Genomic DNA, 18,010 nt, shown 5'->3' with positions numbered 1-18,010 from the left:
CCAATGTTTGGACCATTATTGTTCTATGAGCTATTAGTAGCCATACATTAAAGAAAAGGTTTTGTTGTTTAGGAAGTTTGACAGATTCTTAATATTTTGCTCTTGAAGAGCAGAGAGCAGTTTAGCTTAGTGAAGTCTTGGGTAAGTCCTGTAGTAAAGAAACTTGTTTGACTTTATTTAAACACAGTATTTCCTATTAATTCCATAGTAGTTTGACCATGTACCTTTTAATCCCCGACCCTGTAAATACTTCTGAATGTCTCTCTGGGAATTAATGTTCTAGAAAACAATTTGGGTAACATTGCTGTATCTACAGCGTCTCAAAGAACTGACCATGGACTAATTGAAGATTCTTCAGCCCAAGCACAGAATCATTTGAATAAAAATCTCCCAAAGAGAGGCAGAAATAGGTATTTTTAAAAACAAGATTCATAGATAATTCCCACTTTAGAAGCCACCATATTATTCAGTTGTGACAATCATGACAGTCTTTCTTTGTAACCAGAATCAAGAGATTGTGCCTGGACATTGTGCCTGTGCTTTATTTGTTTGTTTGTTTGTTTATTTGTTTATTTTTGTAAATGTGAAAATTGTTTATTCACTGAACAGGTACTTGAAAATTTCCCTTATGAGCAAAAGTCCATGTTGTGCCTGTGCTTTAAATCACTACTAAATTTTCAGAAATTTGTTGTACCAATTCAGGAAGCATTTAAAAACATTTAAAAAGCATTTTCCAATTCCATGAATACATTCTATGAGCATAAAATCAATCTTAGTGTGTTGTCAGTTTAAACTACCTCTGTTCTTCACTTTGACTCGTGATAAAATTCTAAACTCTTTATTTCTTTACCGATTCCAGTCAGTAAAACTTTAATATGTGTTACATCAAATATCTGGCAAATATGAGAATCTGTTCATTTTAATTAATGAAGTATTTACTTTAGGCCTTTTCCTACTACTATGCATGGTCTCCTGAATACTGCTGAGAATAGTAATGCTGGTATTTTAACTGTTAGCTACCAAGGAGTGGCAGTTACTATATTTGGACCTACTTGCACAATGCCAGTGAGAAGAGCATAATTTTACGATACTTATGTGTGTTGCAATTAATATGATGGTTTACTAGCTATAGTTGAGTATGTCATGTTATCAAAATCTGCATGTCTAAACTGTGAGTGAGCTGGTAACATTTTTTAAAGAATCAAACATTGAAAGAAATTAATTTTCTTCACGTAATTCATGAGTGTCTATGTATTTGTCTTCAATAAACCCATCATCATCTACCACAAATGAATGTAGTTGTTCAAATATTACCGTAGTTTCTTCAGAGTTTGTGTCTGGTATCTGTGAAGGAGAACTTGGATTTCCAGTAAAACCATCTTCATAGGTTTCTGCTTCATGCTCTTCCAGGCGATGATGATTGTAACTAAGCAGAAAATTATACCATACTGGACACTTGCTAGCAGTTGAAATGAGGAGTGAAGTCATCAGTACAGTGACTACAACACCGATAAGAAAAGCCCAGCTTTTTCCATGAGATTCACGTTCTTAAGTGGAATACCGAGAAAGAGAGGGTGGGGGGACTTTTGTTAAATTGACAAAAATAAAATAATCATAATTACATGTCCTAATAATTCCTCAGTATTGGTATTAGAAATAAATACCCATAATCTTCTTAAAAGTTATAAATACTGCAGTAAATAAAGATATTTCATAGTGTGGTGAAAGAATACCTTTTTTTCAAAATAACTACTTGTCATTGCAGGTATTGTTTATCCATTCACCTAGGAACATTATTGATTTATACCTGTTAAAAATTGTGACTTAACTAGATAATGCCAAGGCTCACTGAAGTTAAATATCAATAATTTGCATAACAGCATTTGATAACTAGTAGAGCATACTTTAGAAACCCAGTGTTTTGTCAGTTTTTTCTTGAGTGGAGGAATTGTTCTTTTACATTGTTTCTAGAAACTTAAAATGCAGAAAAATAATGAAAACTATCTCAGTTTATTTAGTATGCTATCCTCAGCAATATTAATATTCAAAACCAGTACATTACCTGCATTTCTTGTTAAGTTGTTCAAAGAGCTATTACATGTTGAATTGCTAATGGACTGAAAATGAATGTAGAGATCTTCAGTTATAGGTGAAGGAAATTTTGAGTAGCATTCGGCCTTGTAAGGTACTGTTTTGATATTGTAGCACTTCAGGATATCTGGATAGCTGCACATGGTGATGTTCTCATTTTCTAGTAAATTAGAATAAGATTTATTATGGAAAATATTATAGTTATTATAGTTATAATAATAGTTATAACCATTGTTATAGTTAATTATTATGGTTAATACCATCTAATAATTTTTTATCTAGAATTTTTTGACATATCTATCTGTTGTCGTTAAAGATATAAGAAAGAAACTGTTGTATTTGTCTAGCAACACAACGAGGGGAAGATGCCCATTTCTGTTTATTAGCTTATTTTATAAATATAGTTAAGTACAGTATCTGTTTATTGTTTAGTTTGTGTTAGTAAAGATGTTATGATTTAGATTGCATTGAACATCTGGAACATGGTGTGTAATTTAGAAAGTAGGGCACCTGTTTTCACCTACTCTCTGACAGGATCCTAAGAAAAGGAAGTACTTTTAAAAATTAGCCTTATATATTGAATCTGAAAACTTAGTATACAGAGTGAGAGTTTCATCTCATATGGAAAACATTTAAGTTTCTTTTCTTTTCCTTTTTCTTTTTTTCTGGAGAGGCAGAGGGAGAGCTTGTATTCAGCAATTGCTTTTGAGTGTTTCTTCCTGTTTTTCCCTTAAACAGGAATAGTTTCCTTTTTTTTTCTTTTTAAAATTTTATTTATTTATTTATTTATTTATTGGCTGCATTGGGTCTGTTGCTGAGCATGGGCTTTCTCTAGTTGTGGTGAGCGGGGGCTACTCTTCATTGCAGTGCGTTGGCAGTGTGTGGGCTTCTCGTGGTGGCTTCTCTTATTGTGGAGCACAGGCTTCAGTAGTTGCAGCATGCAGGCTCAGTAGTTGTGGTGCACGGTCTTAGTTGCTCTGCGGCATGTGGGATCTTCCCAGACCAGAGATTGAAGCCGTGTCCCCTGCATTGACAGGTGAATTCTTAACCCCTTTTCTTTAAGACATGATGAGAGACTTTTCTGGGGTAGAACAACCCAAAATCAATCACATTTTGGTTTTGACTAATTTAAATTATGATTGCTTACCTAGTGTCACATTTGATGTGTTCAACCAGTTTTGCAAATTCAGTAGACTACAAGAGCAGTTCCACAGATTTCCATATAAAATTATGAATTCCAAATGAAACAGTTGTGGTACGTCAAAATAGCTTATCAAATTGCCTTGCAGATTCAATAGTATCAGGTTTTTTAGAGGCACAAATATATCAGAATTCAGTTGAACTATTTTGTTTTGGCAGAGATATAACTGTTTTAGTTTATTTAAGCCTGTAAAGGCACCCTGTTGAATTATGTAAATGGAGTTTCTACAGATATTTAAAATTTCTAGATTGGAGAGGTTACCAAAACTATTATTATGTAGGGTAATGATGTTGTTCTCAATCAAATAGAGCTCAGTGAGTAAAAAATATGTTTGTAGAACTCTTGTGTCTGTAACATTGAGAGTAATTTGGTTATAGCTGAGGTCAAGTATAGTAACATTTTTATTCATATTTGCTGGAATCAAAGCATAATTCTTTGCAGTGAAATTACATTTGACTTCCTAAAAAAGAGAAAATTAGAAATACATTAATAAGGAAAAATCTTAACTGAGTTTACCAAATTTTCATATCCAGGCAATTAGACATTAGAAGGAAATACTTTTAGAAAAAAATCTGCTAATATTTTGATGTTAAAATATGAAAAGGTAAAAGCAAATGCTTTTTTTTATTGGGATGGAATGTTGAAGATTAAGGAAATTCATATATATATAATTGACGGAGATCCTAGTTTGTCATACAAGTATCTTCCAACTGCTGTTAAATAATCATTACAGAAAGAAAGAATATTGGTATATTGCCATTTATATACGTGGAAATGAATGGTAAATAATAATTCTGTTAACTTATTTAGTATTTCAATGTACAAGATTGACATTTATAATGAGAAAATAATATAAAAATATGTAATTTTTAAAAGTACAGCTACCAGCACTACATCTAGGACTATTAAATAATTAAGAAACAATATTCAGTATGTAACTCTACAGGGTTAACAGCTCAAAATTTGGTGTTTTAAAAGAAAATATTTATCTCATAGCAGAAATTGAACCATGTGTTAAATTTAACAAGTAAGGCAACAGGAAGAAGTGCTTTCCTTATGTGGATATAAATCCAAAGAAATAGTTCTTGTTTCGACTGTTTTTGCAGTTGAAATGTCCCCCAATAATAATAATAATGTAACAAAAATAATTTCCCTCATAAATATATGGTTTTTAAAAAAGTTTCCTACATTTTATAGTGTGTTTTTTATGTCTTAACTAATCTCTGATTTTATAGTGAAATTTTATGTATTTCTCCTTTAGTCAACTTTTAAAGAACTCATTTTTTTAAAAAATGAAGACTGCTTTTGTCAAATTAGAATCTGGCTCAGAGATCACGTTTTGAATATACACAGCTAACTAAAGAGTTCATTTTGATAGCTTGATTTTTTTTTTTTTTGCTTTCTTTTATTACCTTCAATATTTTACTAAATGTATACAACGTGTACCTTTGAAAATATTTTCACTAACTTGATTGTAAAAACTTACAGTTTTAGACGTCTGGCTTTCATCTAATAATAGCAGAATGGAGAGCGGCCAAAACAAGATTGTGATGCTTGTGGTTTTCATATTGCAGGCCTGATAGAAAAGAGAGTATTTACATCTCATTAGGAGACTAGAACATTAGAGATTTTTTAGGACACATCAGTTTCCTTTTTTCCTCCTTTTAAATCTATTTTTTCTTAAAATATATAAAATATGAAACAAGTAAATATCCTGTTACCCTCCCTGCACTCTAATCTTAAAAAACTGGAAAGCTCTTGGGAAGAATGAAAGACAGTAATTTCCAGGGTGTCTCTTTAGTTCCTAGATCTGTTGAAAGGAACTTGAAAACAATTGAAGTGGTTGTACATTTTAAAATTTTAATATATATGCACAAAAGAAAGTCCAGAAGGATATATATTTATGTATATATACATGTTTAAGTATATATTTATATTGCTACTTCTTGATTTTTCAATTTTAGGCATTATTTATTGATATTATCCTTTGACAACACTTTGGGAGATGAGAGTCCTTAGCTTTTTTTTTTTTTTTAATAAATTTTATTTATTTATTTATTTATTTATTGGCTGTGTTGGGTCTTCATTGCTGCACACTGGCTTTCTCTCGTTACAGGGAGCAGGGGCTACTCTTCGTTGAGGTGCATGGGCTCCTCATTGCAGTGGCTTTCTCTTGTTGCGGAGCGTGGGCTGTAGGCACATAGGCTTCAGTATTTGCGGCACATGAGCCCAACGACTGTGGCTCATGGGCTCTGGAGCACAGGCTCAATAGTTGTGGCACACGGGCTTAGTTGCTCCATGGCATGTGGGATCTTCCTGGAGCAGGGATCAAACCCGTGTCCTCTGCATTGGCAGATGGATTCTTAACCACTCCACCACCTAGGAAGTCCCCCAACTTTCTTTCAGACACTTCATCTTCAGTGCATCAAATATATACTTACTGTCTCTTCACTCTCCAAACAGAGTCACTTGTAATTTTGGTTAGATGAATACTCAGTGTTTATACTATGAGGAATGTATAAAGCTGTCAATGACTGAGCCCTGTAACAGGATTATTATTCTGTTCCTGCACATTGTTTTTCTCTAATTAATTGTCCTGGTTTTCTTTTCACGTGCTTAGGAGTTTGTTTGTTTTTTTCCTTATTAATTTATACCCAAACTCTCCATAGCAAATCTCTCAATAGTTTATGTATATTAGATATTTTAATCTGTTTCATTTGCTTGAAGAAGTCACTCCCAGAGCCTGCTGCCATGCTCTGATTTAGATGAGCTGATCACTAGGCCCTCTACACAGCTGTTGACTTCCACTGTCCTTCTACCTTCATTGTAGAGATTCCGTTTTGCCCTTATTACTGGATTCCTGTTTTCTAGAATGCCCTGTCTTAGATTACTACCTTTTTTTTTCCCACAGAGCTTCCTAAGAAGGTCCACAGGAGGGAATTCTTTTTAGACCTTGAAAAATATTTTGGCTAGAAATAGAATTCCAAGTAGGAAATAATTTTCTCTCAAAATGTTGATGGCATTGCCCCACTGTCTTTGGGTTTCTAGTACAGTCGTCCCTCAGTATCCGCAGGGGATTTGTTGCAGGAGCCCCCGCAGATACCAAATCTATAACTGTTCAAGTCCCTTATATAAAATGGTACAATATAATGAATACAGTAGGCCCTTCATATTCGTGGGTTTTATATCTGTGGATTCAGCCAACCATGGTTGTATTACTGTTAAGAACTGTGATGCTATACCATTCTCTCTTTTTATATAACTTGCCACTTCTTAACCCCCCAATTTTTTTTTGAAGTATAGTTGCTGTATACTGTTATATGTTAGAGGTGTACAGTATAATGATTCACAATTTTTAAAGGTTATACTCCATTTATAGTTATTATAAAATATTGGCTACGTTCCCTGTGTTGTACAGTAAATATGGATATTCTGAAATTTCATGATCCTTTGTGAGAGTCTGTTTTCATTCATGAAACTGGGCACTTGGTGGGCACTTTCAATCTGGGAAATTTTCTGAATTATTTCATTGATGGTATTGATAATTTTCTTCCTCATTAAAAAAATCTCACTTTTCTTTCTAGAATGCCTTTAATTAGGTGTTGGATCTCCTGGTTTGATTTTCTAATTTTTTTGTGTTTACTCTTCTACATTTCACCTCTGGGTGTTTTTGCTCTGCTTTCTAGAACTTTGTCTTCAAACTCTTCTATTAAAGTTTTCTTTTTCCTGTCATCTTCTTAATTCTAAGAGCTCTTTTTGTTCTCTGAAAATTTTTTTTGTAGTATACTGTGGTATGAATATATTTTCTTTTCTTTTTTTCTTTTTTTTTTTGTTGTTATCTCTTGTCTTCTTTTTCCTTGAATAGCCTTTGTATTCTCAGGTTGTGCTTTTCCAGTTTATTTTGATAAGTGTCCTTTATCTTAGAGATTGTCTTTTGAGCTTCTAGGACTTATATATAAGAGTGGGAAATGAGAAAGCTGATTGGAAACTGTGCATTTGTGTGGTTCTTATTAACTTTATTATTATTATTATTAGGCCATGCCACACAGCCCACAGGATCTTAGTTCCCGGACCAGGGATCGAACCCATGCCCCCAGCAGTGGAAGCACAGAGTCCTAACCACTGGACTACCAGGGAATTCCAGTTCTTATTAACTTTAGTTCTTACTATAGAATGACCTTAATGGACTCTTTTCTTGGGGAATCCCTAAATGTCATTATCTTTAGATTGTTCCTCTTAGGCTGCTTGGATTCCCCAAAATGACTTTTCTAATCTACTTCCTGAAAAGGTGAGGCTGGGCAGCCAGCATTCTGAGAGCTGAGTGGTGAAAAGGCTGGGTTTATCTCAGTAATTAGTGTGTAAACTTTAACTTACTTTCCCTGCTTTTGGCATAACATCCCTGTAGTCACTTGTGCCTAGTGCCTGGATTCTTTTTGTTTTATTCTCCCCAGAGCAAAAAAAAAAAAAAAAAAAGCCTCATTTTTCTGCTTAGATAGGAGAGGAACTTTACCTGGCTGGGAAGTATCAGGGAGAAAGACTTTCCACTATGTTTCAGCTGTTCCTTTTCTACTTCCAGAATGTCTGGTGCCACCAACTCATATTAAGGTAATACTTCATATTACCTTTTAATTTCATTTTAGTAGGGTTTTGGGTGGAAGTCAGTGTTAGTGAGTATTCAGCATGCCATGTTTGACTGAAAATTGCCATTTATTTGTTAATTCTTCTTACTAAAAACTTTCCATTTAGTCATTTTATTCATGACCTTGATGTTTCTTATTTTTATCTGTTAAAGTCAACATCAGAAACTGCTGCTAAATTAATAAAGATTAATTTAAAAAGATATATAAATAAATAAGAAACTGTTGCAAACAAATAATGTGTTTGAAAGGGTATGAATATGTCCTATCATCATCTTAGTAATTTTCTAAAATTTAGCCTTTTTAGCCTTCTTATAGCACTTGTTACAATTAGTTGCTTATGATTTTTTAGGAAAGTTTGTTCCATCAGAGCAGGAAGAAACTACTCAGTGAGCAAGATCATTTCAACTTACTAAAGTCTGTTGCTGTGTTAGCAATAAGGAATTTATTGTTATGTCAATACTGGTCTATTCTAAGTAATTTCCTCATTGCCTTCAATTTGATGATCTGTTGATGTTTATTCCTTTTCTACTTTCTTTCCATGGCTAAATCAAAGTTTTAAGAAAAAGGCACTATTCTCCTAGATTTTACAATTTGAATATAGATCATAATAGAATCCCTTTTAGAGTCAGAAATGAATTAAAGCTATCACTTATTCCAGATCACTGCCCACAAAAGGGGATCCCTAAGTCATATATAAAAGGTAGTTTACTCATGTTTACTGATCTCTAGAAATAAGTGTGCAACCTCCTCAGTGGTTTGTTTCAGTATTTATCAATGATGTAGTGAAATTGTTACTGATGTTTTTGTAGGATGCCCATATGGATAAGGTGGTGGTAAATGAGAAGTGCTATTTTTTTTCCCCAGAAATAAATAGGATAGGGATGAATAAAGGAAGCAGATAGGCTACAAAGAAAATTAACTAAAGAGTTGATGTGGAATAGAAGTAGCTGGAGAAGGTAATGGAGGTCAGATAGGACTGTGAGACTTTGTGGAAATGGAGACAGGATTGTCTTGTATTTATTATCTTTATCACCTACTTTATACCAATAATTGTTTTCTGCAGTATGCTAAAGTGAATAAAATCATATGGGTTAGAAAAGGAATCTTTTTTTCTTTCTATTTAATAAATTTTAGAGTTAGAAATTATATATACTCAGAGCTTAAGGTAAATTCTATACAAGAAAGCCGTCAACAAATCTAAAGCATTATTAGGTCTGAAGCTATGAAATGCATTGATTGAGCTTCACAGTCCATGGGGCTTTTCATAGATTTGTACATCTTTTGAGAGGGGAAAGATTGAAAGAAGGGGATGGATATAGACCATAACATTTGCTAGCATTATTGGCTATCTTGAAGACATCATATTGGCAAAATAACTAGCTGGTAGATTATGCAGAAATTGTTCTTGAGTCAGTTTATCCTGTTTAAAAAGTTGATTTAAAAGGAAACAGTTATTATTGCTTTTTTCTCCCTTTGGATTTTTTTCTCAATTTGAAATTTATTTTGAAATGATATTTGGGATTGAGATTAGTGATTAAAAAACTGAGAACAAATGGAAATATCAGTGTTTTTTAAAAGTTATTTTACAAAATTAAGTGCTCTTTTATATAGCCCATAATCTATATTACATAAAAAATGATTTACACAAAAGGAAATGGTAGATATTGAAAAAGAAACAGTGTTCTTCTTAGTGCAGTTTCAAGTACAAGTTTCTGAGGAGTTTCTGGTCATGTACTTTATATGACTGTTATATACCATGAAATAAAGATACTGCAATTATTTTGGTTTTGTTAAATAAAATGTATGTATTGTAATACAGTTTTGCCATTAAATATTTTAGATATTTATGCCAGAATTCAATCTATTTGGAGTAAGGTATTAATAATTCACAATTAACTTCTCTTGTAATTTTATAGAACTTTTTTTTTTCAAATTTAAAAGCTTTTATAATGGAAAATTTCAAGGAAAAATCTTTAGAATAGTCATTGCCCAGTTTCAACAATTATCACCTGGTAGTCTTTTTTCATCTTACAAATTTGTGTTTAAGTTAATGTCACTTCAAAATGCTCCGTGATTAACAAAAAGACCCTATAAATTTGATTGGCTAGATAAAACCTATTCTTCCAAAAGAAAGATAATTACTGTGTATTACATTATCAGTTTATTTCGGAAAGATTTTTTTGGCCATGTCCCAGGTTTATATTTCTGAGGTAGATCTTATAAAAATACAATCATATTTTCTGATCTTTCATTGCCTATTAAAGACAAAGATTTTTGTATAGACTTAACAAGCTTAAATATGATTTTAAAAAATTCAACAATCATCAAACCTGTAAATATATAGGATCTTACCTTTCCTTTTTTCTTTTGTCTCTGAGACTGGTGCGTAAAGAATCTACTCTCTTTCTTCTACGCCATTAAAAAAAAATGTCACATGATTGTATTTTACTTTGTTTTAACCTTTGTACCTAGTGAACAGGTGGAAAAAGAAAAAGAAACTAGACTTCCTTAGCAAAAGATTGACTAGAAGAATAATTTCTTAAAGTCATCTTTGACTTTTTTAGTGTAACAAGTAAGGTGGCTTGCTTAACCTTTGTGTTTCTTAATTACGCTTGAAAAATTTAAATATTAACAAATTTACTTTGTGAGTTAGAGTATATAATATTGAGAATGCGTAATTTGAAAGATACATTGCTAAAATGATTTAAGTGTTAGTCCTAAAGGTATTTTATATTTTGAAAGATTCAAGTTGAAAAAGATTCCATTAAGTTTTGTATTCCACCAAGTTTCAACTTTGTTGTTTACTCATTTTTATGACACCATCACTGGTGGTTTTACTGCCAAGTTATAACAGACGCAGACTGTTCAAAGCATCAAAAGACCCGACCCTTGGCCATTATGTGGCCTTCAAAAAAGTCAGTTACCTTCCTTGTGCTTCCTTGTGTAACTTCCCCTCCGTAAAATGGAATACAACATTAGTTCCCATCTAACTGGGAACTAGATACGCAAGGCAAAAACATGGTTAAGATTCATTGTTGATAGTAAATAATCATAAAGTTCAGAATGAGTTAGTTCTAACAAACTCCTCTGGACTTTAGTATCCTTCATCTGTGAAACAAAGAGATTGAAATAGGTGATCTTTTCTGTTTGAAATTTCTGTGAGCGCATATACCCATGTAAATTGTAGCAGCTGCAAACACATTTATTATGCTATAGTAATTGAGGTTCAAAGTGAAGACGTCACTTCCTGTTCAACGAGACAAGAATAAATAGAAATTCTAGGTTGTCTGTTTCATTATGTTCATCTTTTATTTGGTTATTATGAGATGCTGTCTGTAGGAAAATTTCTTTTTCTTCTTTTAAAATTTATTTATTTATTTATTTATTTATTTATTGGCTGCATTGGGTCTTTGTTGCTGTACACCGGCTTTCTCTAGTTGTGGCGAGTGGGGGGCAGGGGCACTCTTCATTGTGGTGCGCAGGCTTCTCATTGCGGTGGCTTCTCCTGTTGAGGTGCTCGGGCTCTAGATTCTTGGGCTTCAGTAGTTGCAGCACACGGGCTCAATAGTTGTGGCTCACAGGCTCTAGAGCGCAGGCTCAATAGTTGTGGTGCCTGGGCTTAGTTGCTCCATGGCATGTGGGATCTTCCTGGGGCAGGGATCAAACCCGTGTCCCCTGCCTTGGCAGGCAGATTCCTAACCACTGCACCACCTAGGAAGTCCCTGTAGGAAAATTTCTGAGTTTAGTTCATCTTATTCTGGTAGTAGGGTATGAGTGTGTAAAGTGTGTGGAGGATAGACATGTGGATCTGTGAGGCTTAGCTAGTGATTGTGAAAACTGTTAACGTTGATATCTATATTTGAAAGAGATTGGATAATAATTATATTTTGAAACTCAGTAGAAATTTATATTGAGACAGAATTGATCTTCAGGCAAGCTTTTTATATGTAAATTTTGAAGTATTTACATAATAAGTAGCATCTTATTTGTTTTTCAGAATTTTTCTCTACCCTATTTATAATTGATCTTGCATAGATAGTAAGTGACACATCACTAGTATTTCTTGTGATTATATGATAAAGATGGTTGTTTTTAAAATATTTTTATTTATTTATTTATTTATTTATTTATTTATTTATTTATTTATGGCTATGTTGGGTTTTCGTTGCTGTGCACAGGCTTTCTCTAGTTGTGGCAAGCGGGGGCTACTCTTTGTTGCTGTGCACAGGCTACTCATTGCAGTGCTTGCTCTTGTTGTGGAGCGCAGGCTCTAGGAACGTGGGCTTAGTAGTTGTGGTGCACGGGCTTAGTTGCTCCATGGTATGTCAGACCAAGGCTTGAACCCTTGTTGCCTACACTGACAGGTGGATTCTTAACCACTGCACCACTAGGGAAGTCCCAAGATGGTTATTGTCTGTAATTAATTTCGTTACTACTACTTACATGATTATACTTGTAATGTTCCTGTTATATTTTCAAGGAAATTGGCTTATTATTTTGCAGTGATAAAGTACAGTTGATAATTTGTGAAATACCAATTTTAATTAAAGCAGTAGGTAAAAGGGAATTTAAGCAAAATATATTAATCCAAAGCTATGAATTTTTAAATCAGATTGCACTGTTGGTCTTCCTACTCCCCAGTGCAATCAGAGATGTGTTACTTTAGATTTATGTGGTAAACTTCCATACAAGATTTTGTTCAAAGACTTCTTTAGTTAAAAGATACGTGAAAACCACTATTCTGAAATTTGTCTTGTTTGTCTTGAGGGTATGATAGCAAAGAGTGCAAATACATTCTCATATGTATAAAACTTTAAGGATTTTCTGCGATAATCTTTGTGTTTTCTTATAAGAAAGTAAAGTGTAGAATAAGAAAATAGAAGGGTATGGGAATTGAGATGTGAAATATTTCTGTGTTGATGAGGCCAAATTTTGTGCTGGTCAAATAGAATTTTTGTGTACCTCTATAAGGACTTTTAGATCACAAACTATAGTTAAATAACTTTTAAGTATCATATTTAATTGAGACTGAGTAAAGTTAATTGATTTTTTCCCCTCAATGTAGTAAGAGGAATATTGGATACTTTTGATTTCAGGAAGGAAAAACAAATTAGAAATGTAGAAGAAGAAATTGAACAGGAAAAGCAAGCAGCAGAGGGCATTATCAAAAATATGTCTCCTGAAAAACAAGTCAAGTATATAGAAATGAAAACCACAAATGAGAAATTGTTGCAGGTAATACTAATTACTACTCTGTGCTGGGCATATAGCAAGCTTACTACTAAAAATATGGTCTGAAGGTGGGTAGCATTGGCATCCCCTGAGAGCTTGACTAGACTTACTGATCAGAGTCTTCATTTTAACAAGATGATTCATTTGGGAAGCACTGATCTAGAAAACCTCTTTTTCTTATGTTGTGTAATGACCTAGTTTTTACTATATTATTCAGTTCTATGCATCATTCATTTCTGCAGGTCGTAAAGATACATGAAACACTCGTTTTTTAAAGAAAACATTAAAAGGCCTCATACACCAGAGCTATATGGATATTTACTTTCATTCCTTTTCTTCGTGCTTAATAAACAGCAAGTCTTTTACTTGCTATGTCCTTAATTTGAACAGCTGTTGTTCCCTAATTATGGTTTTGAAGTAAGCAATTTGGATGCCCACTGAGGGGTTATTGAGAATCCTCTCAACATTCAGTCATGGTGGACTCAAATTTGCAAGGTAGTGCCCTTTCATGCCCAGATATCCCTTAACCAAACAGTTAACAGAGAATTAGTCCCCACAAATGCCAATAATGAACGTCGTTCTGTTTTCTCAGATAATCCTTTATTGACAAGTTAATATAAATTTTTGTTTTAGACAGAATTTATAACATATAATAAAACATTGATGAAAGAGTATTATAAAAATGCTAAAATACTATCAAAATATAGCTAATATTGCACAGGGGTTTTTGAGTGGGTCTGGTTGGCCCTTGAACAACTTAGGTGTTAGGCATACTGACCCCTGTGTAGTTTAAAATCTGTGTATACTTTATCGTTGACCCTCAGTATTGGAGGCTCTGCATCCATGGATTGAGTAGTACTGTAGTACGTATTTCTTGAAAAAAATCTGCATGTCAGTGGACTCATGCAGTTCAAACCTGTCTTGTTCAGGGGTCAACTGTAAACAATTCAGGAGTCTTATTCCCTGAGAGTGTGCCATGTAAATTGCTATAGGTCTTGGCCTTAAAAGAAAATAGGCAAAAGATACAGAAACATGGTTAAAAAAATCAAATAAAAAATATAACTTTAAGCAGTAACATCATTAATTTGAAGTCTTCTGATACTTGATATTCTCAGAACACAGTGATGATTGAAAAGTTCTGGCTCCCTTTAAAAAGCTCATAAAGTATTTTAAAAGGTAGATCATGGCAAAGTTTTTAGTAATAATGAAATAAGTTGGCAAAAATAGAAGCAATGAATGTTAATAAATTCTAGTCAAATCATAAGATGAGAGTTGAAAACATTTACAAAATTTACTTTGTCACATCTGTATTTGAAATGTTGAGAAAAATAAATTATTCTTAATCTAATTTGCATATATATTTGCTTTTTTCCCTTCTTAGGAATTAGATACACTTCAGCAACAGCTAGATTCACTGAACATGAAAAAAGAGAGCTTGGAATCTGTAAGTATAAAATCAAATAAAAGTTTTCATATTACTCAGCTACAAAAGATAATTCCGTTAAATATATTAATGGAACTCACTCAAGTACATGTTTATTTAGTAGTTTACTAATAGGAGTATAATAATTTTTTTTCCCATTCAGGACCACAAATATCCTAGTTTAGTAAGAAAGTAGATTCAGTTATTGGGTACCTACTCTGTACAGAAATCATTCTGCCTTGCTGAGGCACACGAAATCTAATGGTAATTTTAAAAAGTATGAACAAGAGACTAAAAGCAAATAAAGAGGGAGAAGTCAGTTCATTACTTTAAAGGTGTCAAAGCTTGCATTTGTTTTATTATCTGTTTACTTAAAGACTCTTTGTAAAACAAAACATGCTTTTTACAAGAAAATTGAAAAAGATGAAAGTAAAAATGCCTTTTTCCCTCTTTCCAGGCAGAACTCATATTTATTGAGTGCTTACTATGTGCTTTTTTGAGCTCTTTACATATGTTACTAGCATTGTCATTTTATCTTCACAGCAATCCTATAATCCTATCTTCGTTTTACTGTTGAGAAAAACCTTAAGTGGGATGTACACTGGGTATGCTGTCTGCAGCTTTTTTTTTCTTTTTACCTAACATTCTCCCTTGAATGTCTGTTCATATCAGCTCTTGAGATACCTTCCTCATTATTTGAAATTACTGCATTGTATTACATTGTATGACTATATATAGCACAGCCTTATAGATGACCAGGTTGTTTATAGTTTTTTGAGACTATAAAACAATGCCATAGTGAAAACATACACTTTATGCAAAATTACCAAGAGTGTATCTTAAGATAGATTTCTTGCATTGGGTCAGAAGGTACAAACTTCTAAAAAACTGTGACATTGCCAAATTGCCTTCCAAAAAAGTTGTCCCATTTTCTCCTCCTAATCTCAATGTATGAGAGTGCCTATTTCCCCCTGTGATCATTATCCATTTCCCCTAGGCGCATTATCCATCCACCTTTTCTATTTTTGCTAGTTTAATAGTTTAAAATTACTATCTTGTTTTAATTTTCATTTATTTATGCAAAAAGTTGAGTATCTCTTTATATATTTGTTGGCCAATGTATCCTTTTTCTGCAAATTGCCTTCCCACTGTACATCCAATCTTGCCTGCCTTTCTTGAGTTCCTGTGTATTCAGGTAGCTATCGCAATGATTGGATTAGTAACAATTGTAAATTTTTTAAAATAAATTTATTTATTTATTTATTTATTTATTTATTGGCTGTGTTGGGTCTTCGTTTCTGTGCATCGGCTTTCTGTAGTTGCAGCAAGCGGGGGCTACTCTTCCTTGCGGTGCCTGGGCTTCTTGTTGCAGTGGCTTCTCTTGTCGCAGAGCACGGGCTCTAGGTGTGCGGGTTTTAGTAGTTGCAGCACATGGGCTCAATAGTTGTGGCTCGAGGACTCTAGAGCACAGGCTCAGTAGTTGTGGCACACGGGACTTAGTTGCTTTGTGGCATTTGGGATCTTGCCGACCTGGGGATCAAACCCCTGTTCCCTGCATTGACAGGCGGATTCTTAACCACTGTGCCACCAGGGAAGTCCACAATTGTAAATTGACAAGATTGCTTTCACCTAGCTTGCAAAGAACTAAATATGAGTATTTTGTAATTCTTTTGGAAATTTGCTGTTGAAAAAAATAGCTTGCTTAAAAATATTAAGGTGATTTTTATATCCAATTGTCTACATGTGGGTACACATAATTTTTATTTTCTTTGATCTCTATGGTAATAAAAATATGCTTCAAGGAATAAGGACTGCATTTATTTAGTATTAATATAGCTAGCTGTCAGAATTCCTCATTATCTTTTTTTAGGGTGTGTAGGAGAGAATTAGGTCCTATTTATTGCCAGATTTAGTTTCCACAGGAAGAGGTATAAGGTGTAACCTTAAATTTAGTGTTCGTATTGATGCCACTCTACTTTGGCATTAGTACATGTATGCCTAAAATTACATGAATTTAAAGAAATTTGCAGTACTCTCAAATGAAGGAAATATAGATCCTAATTCTGTTTAACCCAACTGGATTCCTTTGTGGGTCTTTTTGGTGGGTGGAGGAATTTGTTCTTCAAGAAAACATAATGTCAGATAACAATCAACTAGTGTTTATTGAATGTCTGCTGTGTTCTCACTGCTTGCTTAGTATTGCTGATTCAGTTCCAGGGGTGTGAAAAAAATCAGGTGAAGGATCAATATGAGTTTGAGTCGTCAAGAATGGTTTTTATCAAGATGCAATTTGAACATGTCTGTAGGTGGTTAAGCAAAAGGGAAAGGGACAGTACTATGAAAAGGGATACATCAAAATGTCTGCTTTTTTTCTTTCAGTATTCTATGATCACGCCTTTTCCCCGAAGCAGATACATTACTTAAGCTGTGTATATAACCCTTTGCCTCTGGACTTTCATTTTCTCTTGTTCACTTTTTCCTTTTTTTTAAGATTCCTTCTCTTTTGCTTTCAAAGAGAAGGTCTTCCCTTTTAAAAATCTTGTTCATGCTGTGGACCTGGTTTCAGATATCATCATTTTTATTTTTGTTAACGTAGAAATAGTTATTTAGATATCAGATCATCAGTTTTCCCATCTGTAAAACAGAGATAATAGTACTATCTTATAGAGTTGCTTTGAGTCTTAGAGATAGTGTATCAAGAATATGAAGTATAGAGCCTGGCACAGAATACAAGCTCAGCAAATAACGGCTTTAAATGTCATTTTCATCATCGTAATCACTACCACACCAACATCCCTAGCTCTCTTGGTTATCTTTTAAAATTATCACATCCCTTATTTTCTCTTTGTGAACAGTTAGAACAGTGGGTGAAAGCGTAATTTTACTACTCATGTCTGTTAGTTTCCTAGTGCTGCTGTAATAAAGTATTACAAACTGGGTAACATAAAACAACAGAAATTTTCTTGTAGTTCTAGAGGCTAAAAGTCTAAAATCAAAGTGTTAGCTGAGACTTTCTTCTTCTGGGACACTAGGTAGAATCCTTCCAGTCCTTTCTTGCCTATTCCTACCTTCTGGTGCCGGCTGTCAATCCTTGGCATTTGTTTCTCATCTTGTAGCTGTATCAACCCATTTTTTGCCTATGTCATCAAATGGCATTCTCCTCACGTGTCTCTATTTTTATCTCTTCTCTTCTAATAAAGACAGCAGTTATACTGGATTAAGGTCCACCTTAATGACCTCAAGATAATCTTAACTTGATTAAATCTGCACAGACTCCATTTCAAATGAGGTCACGTTCACAGGTGCTGGAGATTAGGACTTCAGCATATGTTTTGGGGGTATAATTCAACCCACAACATTGTAGGAAAGCACATATATATATATATATATATTTTTTTTTTTTATGCGAGAAAATATATTCTC

General features: G+C 33.6%; 2 protein-coding genes across 4 annotated transcripts in view; one reads left to right on the top strand and one right to left on the bottom strand.

Moving 5' to 3' along the window:
• Positions 1–18,010, top strand: part of IFT74 (intraflagellar transport 74) — a 76,570-nt gene that overhangs the window by 21,392 nt on the left and 37,168 nt on the right. For all 3 annotated transcript variants that reach the window (XM_057720309.1, XM_057720308.1, XM_057720307.1), the window contains exons 9-10: positions 13,029–13,167; positions 14,546–14,608. In XM_057720309.1, coding sequence (XP_057576292.1) covers positions 13,029–13,167; positions 14,546–14,608 — 202 coding nt within the window. The remainder of the gene's footprint in view (positions 1–13,028; positions 13,168–14,545; positions 14,609–18,010) is intronic.
• LRRC19 (leucine rich repeat containing 19) lies at positions 1,219–10,332 on the bottom strand. Its single transcript, XM_057720310.1, has 5 exons — positions 10,285–10,332; positions 4,779–4,868; positions 3,239–3,752; positions 2,063–2,251; positions 1,219–1,547 (listed from the first exon to the last, which is right to left on the bottom strand). Exons 2-5 carry the CDS (start codon positions 4,857–4,859, stop codon positions 1,219–1,221), a joined length of 1,113 nt encoding a protein of 370 aa, XP_057576293.1. The 5' UTR covers positions 4,860–4,868; positions 10,285–10,332.

This window comes from Hippopotamus amphibius, chromosome 2 (genome assembly GCF_030028045.1).
Source record: "Hippopotamus amphibius kiboko isolate mHipAmp2 chromosome 2, mHipAmp2.hap2, whole genome shotgun sequence".
Lineage (NCBI taxonomy): Eukaryota > Metazoa > Chordata > Mammalia > Artiodactyla > Hippopotamidae > Hippopotamus > Hippopotamus amphibius.
This window is presented reverse-complemented; position numbering and strand designations above follow the sequence as displayed.